This window comes from Neltuma alba, unplaced genomic scaffold, assembly GCF_004799145.2.
Source record: "Neltuma alba isolate B1F8T4 unplaced genomic scaffold, ASM479914v2 tig00010610_pilon, whole genome shotgun sequence".
NCBI classification, from domain to species: Eukaryota; Viridiplantae; Streptophyta; class Magnoliopsida; order Fabales; family Fabaceae; genus Neltuma; species Neltuma alba.
In genome coordinates this window covers 106,188-117,696 of record NW_021635468.1, presented here as the reverse complement: position 1 = coordinate 117,696, position 11,509 = coordinate 106,188, and the positions used below count along the sequence as shown (strand labels likewise).

Here is an 11,509-nt window from a genome sequence, read left to right as displayed (position 1 = left end):
CACAGGAAATCAGAATTCAGAAGCTTTGTATCATCAAGGACTGGTAATTTCTTTTTTCCTATAAGCCGTCCTTCAATTTAAAATCTGTCTATTTTGCCCTCATGTTGCTTGTAAAATTAATTGAGTAATATATATATTAATTGCAAGTAACTATATGCGTTAATTTGGTTTTATAGGTTGAGTATTTTAATAATGAAAAATTGGAGAAAGGACTAGAGTACATAAAAGGATCATCAAATTCATGTCATCAAGGTGCTTCCGTGACCATGAGAGTCCCAAATGTTCTAAAAAATTAGGCATGACGCTTCTGAAGAACATGATGAAGAAAAAGAAGACGACGACAAACCCATCATCATTATAAGAATGTTGAGAGAAGTTCATGGACACTATGAAATATCAATGGCGTAACAAGAAATTAAAACCTAACCCTAATTCTTGCCAAATGAAAGATGAGCACAAGGTGAAGAAGAAGAAGAAAAAAAGTGGGTGGTTAAGTGATGAAATGGAGAGGGCACAAGAAATTACGTGCGAAAATGGTAGATGTCATTGGGAAGTTACTTATATTTGTAATTGTTGCATGGTAAATTAATTTATGAATTTTAATTAGTAACATAATATAATACTAGTATAATTTATAATGTGCATATATATATATATATGGGGGATACGTTTACCTTTTTTTAAGAAAAAAATTTCGGTGCTACAAAAGTCCAAATAATGACTCATTTTGTATATGATTTGTAAATAATGTAATGTTTTTATATTTTCATGCTACATTTTGATATATCGAATGAATTGATTGATTTAATTGATTTTTTTTGGTTGGTTTAAAAACTAAATTTTTTTTCTTAGTAAAAATCTAAAGAGTGGGGCGGCAATTGGCAAACATTGTCTAATTGAACTCCACTAAATAGTTGGGCTTCTCCTTCGGATTCAGGTTTAAATTGACAGTTTCTGGTCCAAAAAATTGACAATGGGCTTCTAACAGAAACAGCCCATTTAGCTCCGCGGAGTGCAAACGGTGCGTTTTCAATTCTTCAAATTTATAGGCAGCGACCCCTTGAAAACGATTATTTTATACTTTAGCCCCTTCTTTGTTCGCTTCTCCAAAGTCCGAACTAAAATCACAGTGACAGACAAATCTTCATGGATCTCCCGCTCTGAACATAACTGAGTCGACTCGTTTCTCATCCGATATCATCATGATGCTCGATTTGGGTCCGTTCTCTAATGAGAACTTCGACCCGAAGAAGTGGATCAATTCGGCATGTCAGGCTCGGCACCCTCAGGATTCGCTGGACAAGCACATGGTGGATCTGGAAATGAAGCTCCAGATGCTGTCTGAGGAAATTGCTGCATCACTCGAGGAGCAGAGTGCTGCGTCTCTCCTCCGCGTCCCACGCGCCTCCCGTGATGTCGTTCGCCTCAGGGACGACGCCATTTCTCTCCGTTCAGCCGTCTCCGGGATTCTGCAGAAGATCAAGAAGGTATGCATTCCTTCTATCATCAAAATGATGGCGAATTTCTGCTTGATTCATTGGGTTTCTATCTGAAAGAGTGGTGGGAATTGGAAATCTGACTGGTGGTATTAGATTTCACATTTTTCTTGTTTCCTCTCAGTTATACACTGAGCCGAAGAACGAATCTTTATGATCTCGGCATTTTCCCCGTGCAAACAAATATTTGGTTATACGCAGGGGATGCAACAGGGAGGATACTCGTAGAATTTGAGTTGTTTACGTTTTCATGTTTTAAAGAATGCCTTTTCCCTCAGGACAGTTCATTGGGATCGCGAAATTATATTATCAGTTCCGTTTCTCTCTCTTTTGTAGGCAGAAGGATCATCAGCTGAATCAATAGCTGCCCTTGCTAAAGTGGACATTGTCAAGCAGAGGATGGAAGGGGCATATGAGACATTGCAGGTAGATATTAATCAACTCTTATGTTTATAAGTTCCAAATGCCAATTGATGTAGCTCAATGAGATTGTTTATAATGATGGAAACTCTTGCTTTTGCATTTCAATGTCAGGATGCTGCTGGGTTAACTCAATTAAGTTCAACAGTTGAGGATGTGTTTGCTAGTGGTGATCTGCCTCGGGCTGCAGAAACCCTGGCTAACATGAGGCATTGCTTGTCTGCTGTTGGAGAGGTACTGACTGACTTTCCCTTTGGGTTCTTTGTGATATGCTTTACTTTTGGTTTGCATTAGATGCCGTAGTTTTGTTTTTCACCCTCACACCTTGTATTAGGTTGCTGAATTTGCTAACATAAGGAAACAACTTGAAGTCCTGGAAGATAGGCTAGACACCATGGTGAAGCCTCGCCTTACAGATGCTTTAACCAATCGAAAGGTGGTATTTTCTCTAAAAAATCTGTTTCTTTAATCTGCAGTTCATGTTTACTTAGCTCTTGTCATTGCTTTTCAGGTTAATGTAGCTCAAGATTTGCGTGGAATTCTCATTCGGATTGGAAGGTTTAAGTCTCTAGAATCACAATACACAAAGGTTCACCTTAAACCAATAGCCAAATTTTGGGAAGACTTTGACTCGAGACAATGGGCTAATAAGTCTGCAAATGAGAAGAATGAAAAGGAGAGGCTAGCTAGTGGTGGTGAAGTTCATTCAGTTGCATCTTCAATATCATTTTCCAGCTGGTTGCCAAGCTTCTATGATGAGATATTACTTTATCTTGAACAAGAATGGAAATGGTATCATTTATACTGTTAGCTTTGAATTTTTGTTACTGTTACCTACTATTTTGTTCCACATGTGGTTACAATAAAACAATAGAAATTTTATTAACCATGGAGGAAAATTAGTATAGAGATGTTCCCAAAACAGCCAGAATGCAGTGCCAAGGAACAAAAAGAGATGCCTTAGCTCTAGAGATCTTGCAGTTCATTCACATATTTGACGAATTAAGATCCCTGTAACACCATGTGGTTTGTCTCAAAGGGAGTCTATAAAAGAGGTCTATCCCATTGAAACAGAGGGGAGTCTATAAAAGAGGTCTATCGCATTAAAACAGAGGATATCTTTTTAAAATTTCAGTCATCATGCTTGTTCTAAATGCATCAAATGGTTATAAACTGAGCTCACCTCCGGAAAGCCTAAATATTTCACTCAGAAAGTAGTAATGTGCTTTGCTCAGGATGGATAGCATTATTAATAAATCTTCTATGGACTCTTTATTCCAAAAGCTTAAATTTTTTGGAGAAGACTCAGTATCGATTCTATTAGTATTTAACTTTCTCCTCATTAGAGGCGTTCATTCAATGATTAACTTATGTGAATGGGGCTGACAAGACTAAAATTTCTGATCATCTGATCATAGGGGCTTTAATATATGTCAAGAACGAGTACATCCTCAAAGCTTTAGCTATAAGGAGAATGCCTATAGTGGACTTTTTTAATATCTCTTGCACCACCTGTTATGGTCCTGAAAGATATAATAATTAAATTCAATGTGCTGACCATGGTTCTATTAAAGCTTTTAGAAATTTGTTCTGTTCTTGGTTTCGTATTGAAGATATTGCTGTCAATGCAGTATGAAATGGCAAAACATTATCAGATTAAGATTATTGAAATATGGAATATTATGTCATAATAATATTTTAATAGGATTATGGCTTTTTTTTTTTTTTTTTGGGTTTAGGGTTTCCTTAAAATTGTCCTGTACCCGCCTAAGAAAGTTATCTCATTTTTATGTGATGATGATGTTGCGTTACTTAATTTAATAGAGTTCACTTGAGAATTTGGGCTATTCTCTTGTTTCTCCTATTTCTCTCATTCATCAATTGTTGTCATTGTATTTCTTTTTGTCATGCAAGATGATAAATGAAAGAAGAAAGCAGCAAAGATACTAATTAAAATTTCATACTTAAGATGTTGAAAAGAAGTTTTTGTTTTGACTGTTGCTTGCAGGTGTATGCTTGCTTTTCCAGAAGATTATAAAATTCTTGTTCCAAAGTTGCTATGTGAGACTATGACAACTATAGGTTCCAGTTTCATATCTCATATCAACCTTGCCGTTGGTGATGCTGTTCCAGAAACAAAGGCATTTGCAAAAGGTTGTTTTGATCTATATATTTATCTATCAGAGAAAAATATGGTAGCTGAGTTTACACGTACCTAAATCTTTATGTATACGTTGCTTGGTCAGGCAGAAAGATCTCCCTGATGAAATGCATGCTATGTTGTTATCTGACTTTGAGAGGGTTCATCCAGGGTTAACTGATGTACATAATCCTTGAGAACAAGAGTCCTTCAAGGAGGAGAGTACTGTCAGGCCTGTTAGTATGTTAAAGCATTAGTTGGATCTTAGTTATAACAAGTAACTGGTTAGTCTGTTAGGAGTCAAATGTCTATAAATATAATTGCATTGGGAGGCCACTGACTGAACAATTCTGTTGGTCCCAAGCCCAAGTTCCTTGATCCATTTGCTATCTGCACCAGTGAGTCTTGACTTCCTTTTCTTTTTATTGCTATCTCCAAGCAACTTTTCCATTTTTACAGTGCAGTATTTTTAGGAAGGCTATCTTAAGTTTAGATATCTTACATGCAACTCTTAGAAAAGATAACTTCTATTATTTTTTGGGTCATAACTTCCCGGTTAACTGTTTTGCTTTGTATCGACTCTAATGTTTTGGTAGTTTGCCTCACGATTTGTTATAATCTTCATATCTCTTTGTGCTTTAGGTTTATTAGATATTTTATCTGGAGATATGCAAAAGGGTATCAAGATTCAAGCAAAGCATCTGGAGGCCTTGATCGAATTACACAATACAACAGGAACCTTTGCTAGGAATATTCAACACTTATTTTCTGATTCTGATATTCAGGTTTTGATGGATGTATTAAAAGCTGTCTACCTGCCATACGAGTCATTCAAACAGAGGTAAGAGATTGCAATTCTGGTTAAATGGTAAATAAAAATTTTTCCTGTTAAGGCTACTTATGGTTTAGCTAAATTGTAATGGAGCACCTGGGTTGAGGGTCTTGACTTGATGTCTCATGATTGAGACGTTTACGGAACCGGAAACAGAATCGTTACTCCTATGAGAGTAAACTGCAAAAGCTGACTGATAATCTCTTTTCATGCCACTTTCAATTTCACTAGCAAATGGAAAGGTGTTAACAATTTTGAATCTAAAAGACATAGGAAAACATCTAGAAGAATAGAAATGTGAGATTCTACTCTTATCTTTGGTAGGATCCATCACAAACGTTGAAGAATCAGAATTTATATATATATGCGTCCTTTTCCCTTTTCTTGCCAGAACAATTTGTATGCTTGCTTATTTGCTGCATAATTTAATTTCTTTAGCCAAGTTCTCTAAAACCTCAAGCAAATCCTTCGATTCTTTCACTGGATTGTGTCAAAAGATCCCTTCCCTTTTCTAATTCCTAACAATCTCTCCTGTGCTTCTCTCAGATTTCTCTATGATTTTTCTAGCAACTCTAGAGAGAACATCCAACCTCTGTTTACGTGGGAAATCTCATAACATGCTCAGGATTGCAATAAGATAAAAATCTTCTCTTTATCCTAGCAGAGAGATTTATCCTACAGTCTTTGAGAAAATATATGACTTATAGTATGAAATTAATCTATCAAAGAATTTCTGCAATATCATCACACGTTGATTCTTCCTTTATCTGTATAAGAGGACTGCCCATGTCTCTTTTTAGCCCCCTTTATCAATTCTGAGAATTATCCTTGCTTTATTATATTTCATTACATCATTGGCATGCTTTACAGGTATGGACAAATGGAGCGTGCCATCCTTTCTTTTGAAACTGCTGGAGTAGATTTACGAGGAGCTGTTATTCGAGGTGTGGGAGCACAGGGAGTTGAACTCAGTGAAACAGTGAGAAGGATGGAGGAGTCAATTCCCCAGGTTATTGTGCTTCTTGAAGCAGCCGTTGAGAGATGCATCAACTTCACTGGAGGTTCTGAGGCAGATGAACTAATTCTTGCTCTTGATGATGTAATGTTACAATACATCTCTACTCTGCAAGAAACCCTCAAATCACTGAGAACTGTCTGTGGGGTGGATAACATTGGTGACGGTTCTTCAAAGCGGGAGATGGATAAGAAGGATGGAAACCAAAACACAAGGAGAGTTGATTTGATCTCAAATGAAGAGGAGTGGTCAATCGTCCAAGGGGCCTTGCAAATCCTCACAGTTGCGGATAATTTGACAAGCAGAGCTTCTGTCTTTGAAGCATCTCTGAGAGCTACTCTTGCTAGATTGAGCACAAGTCTTTCACTATCAGTATTTGGTTCCAGTTTAGACCAAAACCAGGTTACAAGTGGCACTGAAGATGGTTTAGGTGGAAGGGCTGCCTTGGATGTGGCATCTCTTCGGCTGGTTGATGTGCCTGAAAAGGCTAGGAAACTCTTTAACCTTTTGAATCAGGTATATATTGGATTACCTTTAATGTCAGCCTCTCTTTTCTTAATGTTAGAAGTTCTATTAAGCTGAGAGATAGCAAGAAGTGGGGATATGTTTCAGATACGGGAAGTAGGGGGACATTAAAAAAATAAATGTGCTGATTTTCACTTCCATTCTTTTAAGCATCACTCACTCTCTTCTCCCATCCTCCTTGGATTGTGGTGGAATTTGAGACATGGTCAAAGTTAACTTCTTGATGACTCTTGTCCTCCTTTATCTCCCCAGCAATGGGTTACATTTGAGAAAATCAAAATTAGCAAGAGTTCCGTCTCAGTATGGTTGTATGTTCCTTCAAATCTATCCACCCTGTCTCATCTCTTCCCTCTCTGCTTCTGCTTTACTTTGCATTAAATGAAAGTGATAAAATACAACTATTTCCTTCTATCCAGTAATAAAAGAAACAGCTACTTTTATGTGTGTGTAAACTGAAGATATTATTTCTTCCAAAGGGGTGAGAAAAAAAAATATACAATAGATTTTTCAGTGATAAAGTTATGGGTTAATATAATCTTTGGTTCTTCAAGTTTGCTCTCATTTTGGTTTTGGTCTCTCAAGTTTCAAATCATAGGTTTTGGTCCTTTAAGGGGCAAAATGATTCAGATTTTTATTTGATTATAGGGACCAGTATTTAAATGAAAAGAAACTTAAGGAACCAAAACTAAAATGAGGACAAACTTGAACTTATTTATAATTTTATATTTCTAATTGCAAGTTCTTGGCAATATTTTATGGGAATGATTTTCAAACTGAATTGACATTAATCCTACAAAGCAATAAATTGCAACTTTTACTTTCATTCTAAATGTATTGGTATCAAAGCTCAGATGGGCTTAAAGGTTTATTTACTTTAACAACTGTTTCTCTTTCTAAAATATTGTCTTTGTTGCAGTCAAAAGATCCCCGGTTTCATGCACTTCCCCTTGCTTCCCAGAGGGTTGCAGCGTTTGCAGATACAGTAAATGAACTTGTATATGATGTTCTCATATCTAAAGTTCGGCAACGGCTCAGTGATGTGTCCCGTTTACCAATATGGTCATCAGTTGAGGAACAAAGTGCTTTTCCTCTTCCTACCTTCAGTGCATATCCACAATCCTATGTGACCAGTGTTGGTGAATATCTCCTTACTTTACCCCAGCAGTTGGAGCCACTTGCTGAGGGCATCTCTAACAGTGACACCAGTGAGGAAGCTCAGTTCTTTGCAACTGAATGGATGTTCAAGGTAACTAACTTATTGTAGCCAAAAAAGGGTGATTGATTTATAAGTGAAGTTTATATCTAAGCCAAATGATTTTTTTGCATTTTATCGTTCTTCTTTTTATTTGCTGTTGCCTGATTTGAGTGTCATCTCCCTTCCATTTTTTGGATGCTTTACCATGAAGCTAATATTCTGAACTCAGCATCTAATTATATTTTCTGCCTAAATGTAAAAGTTATAATTCAAAATTGAGCAGTGTGGCACTTTAAGTTAGTTAATACTCCCTCCGTTCCTTATTATAAGAGACGAATAACCGAATCACGTTGATCAAAAAAGCAGTTAAAATTAGTTAAGAACAATCAATGTGTAAAAAATATAATCTTTTTTCCAAAAATGCCCTCATTAATAAGGAGAGAGAGCATGAGAGAGAACAATTAAATTATTGAAAGAAAGAGAAGTGGGAGGGAGAGAAAGTGTGAATTGGAGACAATAAATATGGGTAAAATAGGAAATCAACACAAAAAAGTAGAGACAACTTTTAAGTGTCTCTTATATATAGGAACATGCCATAAGCATCAAATGTCTCTTATAATAAGGAACGGAGGGAGTAGCTTCTAATTGCTGAAAGAAAATTCTTTTCCAATTTTTTTCCCAAAGGAGCCTCCTGGCCATCAAAATTCTTAAAAACCAAAAAGGGGGTAGGTTTATAGAGTTATGTGACGATGGGGGCTGGTGTATTAAAAATTAAATTATTCCAAAAAAATGGCACGTGATGTTCTTTACTCAAATTTTTTATGCTGTATGCATCTATGAAGTGTTGTTTCCTAACTTTTTTATATTATCGTATTTTAGGTTGCAGAGGGTGCAACAGCTCTTTACATAGAGCAGTTGCGTGGGATTCAGTACATTTCTGATCGTGGAGCCCAGCAGCTATCAGTTGACATTGAGTATCTCAGTAATGTACTTTCTGCTCTCTCAATGCCAATACCCCCAGTTCTTGCCACATTCCAAACTTGTCTTTCTACCTCTAGAGATCAGCTAAAAGAACTTTTGAAGACAGATTCAGGAAACCAACTTGATTTGCCGACTGCCAATCTTATATGTAAGATGCGGCGTGTGAATTTAGATTCATGAATGTTTCTTATGTGACATGGATCCTTTGCAGTTATAAAAGCAAGTGCATATGGTACACCTGGGAGAGAGATGAAAAAAAAAAGGAACAAAAATGTGTAAAGAGAAAAAGTTTCTTTGACACATATTTCTGTGACTCTCTGAATGCATGATTTAGGGACTGTTCGATTCAATTTGGTTTCTCTCATCACACTTCTTGCAGTTTTGTCCTCCCACCCTTTTGCTCTGCCTTTGCAGAGGAGACTGATTGTACTTCGGCATCCCCTACATGTATTTTCATTTGCAATCAGTGGACAAAAAGCATACAATATGATAGAGTAGTTATAGTATATATTGTATATTAGTCAATTGTTTTACAGCGCACTTTGTAGGACTCAATTGCTCCGGAGTGAAACTTTTTTTCCTTTCAAAGAATATATTTGTTTATTCATAAATATTGGATGGCATCATTATGAGTCTCAATCTTATTTTGCTTCAGACACTTTATTAATTGCTGATGAACTATATCTGGTATCTTGCGAAACAGGAAGCTCTTTCCGCTTCTTTTTTCTTTTAAAAAAATTGTGGAAATTGTGTGGGGTTTATCAGTAGATATTATCTACTTCAATTATCTCCACAATTACCATAACTTTACTGGAAATAATCAAATAAATGGAGTAGAAGAAGTAATTTGCTGGCAGTCAGACTATGGGATTTATTGTTTCTATTACATGTGATGGGTTTACTTGTTAAATGTAAGAAAATGGAAAAAAAAAAGGCTTTTTCTTAATTACCAATTTTTAAGTTTTGACTTGGAACAACTTAGTTTTTGGGGTTTATTGAATTAATGCATTAAAATGACTAAATTGTCATGAGTTGAAAAAAATTCTAAGAACAGGTTTGGGTCATTGGAGTGAAAATTTAGAGATTGAATTGATAATTGAGAAAAAGTTTAACAATCAAAATTTCATTTTTTCTGAAAAAACACTATTCTAATCTTGAAGTTGAGTTTGAAAACGAAACTTCATCTATTTACCTAAATCCCCACAAATATCTACGAAAGGGTTATACTATTCTCATTTAGAATAACTTATAAACACATTTTACGTAAACTAATAGAAAACTTTTTTTATATATCTACTTTATATTTTATAAATTATAATTGAAAAGCTGTTTATAAGACATCTCAACTAGATCCTAAAGGAGCTCATTGAACATCACCTGCTCATGTCACCCTTTGAGATGCCACATTTTTGTTTGATAGACTAGTGGTTGTATTGCTTTCCTGATTATTAGAAGTCTTGGGGACGTTTGTTCATGTAGACGTGGGAGAAGAAGAAGAAGAAATAATCTCATACGATAACTTGCTAAAATCTTGCGTCCCACTTATATGACGTGGCCATTCATTTTGCCACAGGTTGGCCGATAGCCTCTTCTTCGTCCATAATTTTGTTTTCCAGTGATATATTTCGTCCATATTCGTGTGCGCCCTTATTATTGGTTACATCAGAATGGATTAATCCTTATATAAGAAAATTGAATCCTTTACGTCTGCATTTGAGTATTTCTGAGATCACGTCTGGCAACTCTGGCATCAAGGAAATAGTCACGCAGCATAGACATCACGATATTTGCAAGTCAAATCTAATTCATTTTTGCAATGTCTACTCTAATTTCTTTAAGTTTAAAATAATAAAATTTTTATCTACTAGGAGCCTCGTGCTATTAAAAAAAAAAGAGTAAAATACTCTAACTATCCTTCTACTTTGTATCAATTACACAGATCTCTTATTTATTTTAAAAGCATATAGTTTAGTTTAATCAGTTAATACCATTAGAAATATTCTAAAAAACTATTATTTTTTTAACTGAAATTTATACTAAAATAAATTTTATTTACTATTTTACTCCTCTTTTTAATAAATTCCTAAATTATATTTTTATAGACACATGAATTTCATTCAGTTAGGACAAACATAAAAAATTTGATTAAAAATTTAATTAATTTTTTCAATAAATATATATATACTTGGCTAAATATGTTTATAAATTTTTGTAACAAAAATATGTTTAAAAATTTTAAACTATAAATTTAAATAATTTATAAAATCTTTCAAACTTGTATCATTTAAACTTTACGATAAACAAAAACTTTGAATTTGAAATATGTTTTTACAGTTTAAAAGAAATCAAAGTAAATAATTTTTAATGAATTTGATAAAAAAAGAAAATTATAAAACATATTAGAAATTTTAAAAATATATGTATTAGAATTATTTTTTAATTTTATAAAATTTATTTTTTGGAACATATAAATTTCTAAATAATTACTATGTTAAAAAGGAACATTTTGATTAAAAAAATAATTTAAAGTCCAACTTAATGGTCAACTAACGATATAAATGGATAGAAATAGAATATTAAATATAGGAGAAAAGTTTGTGTAATGTACATTTTAATTTTAAAGAAGGTTTTTATATGTTTTCAAAATAAAAAAATATTTTTACAATTGAAGTAAAATAAAAGGGCGGTGGGTGTATTTTATTCCCTAAAAAAAAAAGGGAAAACTATATTGAAGGTACCTATACTTTCTCTCAATTTTTAATTTGGTACCTATGTGTTTTTTTCCCTTTAATTAAACATTTAATTTTATCTTTTTAGCAACATTAGCTCTTATAACTTTGTTCTATTGATATTTTTAGTCTCTACATAAGGATTAATGATGTTAATAGAAGAAAAATAAAGATTT

At 34.3% G+C, this 11,509-nt stretch overlaps 1 protein-coding gene across 1 annotated transcript; it reads left to right on the top strand.

Annotated features, from left to right (window-relative positions):
* The first annotated feature begins 1,146 nt into the window (after positions 1 to 1,146).
* On the top strand, positions 1,147 to 9,260 carry LOC114757577 (conserved oligomeric Golgi complex subunit 7). Its single transcript, XM_028946649.1, has 10 exons — positions 1,147 to 1,487; positions 1,833 to 1,922; positions 2,031 to 2,150; positions 2,251 to 2,352; positions 2,428 to 2,708; positions 3,925 to 4,070; positions 4,699 to 4,897; positions 5,759 to 6,419; positions 7,345 to 7,674; positions 8,503 to 9,260. The coding sequence occupies exons 1-10, from the start codon at positions 1,203 to 1,205 to the stop codon at positions 8,782 to 8,784; spliced, it is 2,496 nt and encodes an 831-aa protein (XP_028802482.1). The 5' UTR covers positions 1,147 to 1,202; the 3' UTR covers positions 8,785 to 9,260.
* Positions 9,261 to 11,509: the final 2,249 nt, after the last annotated feature.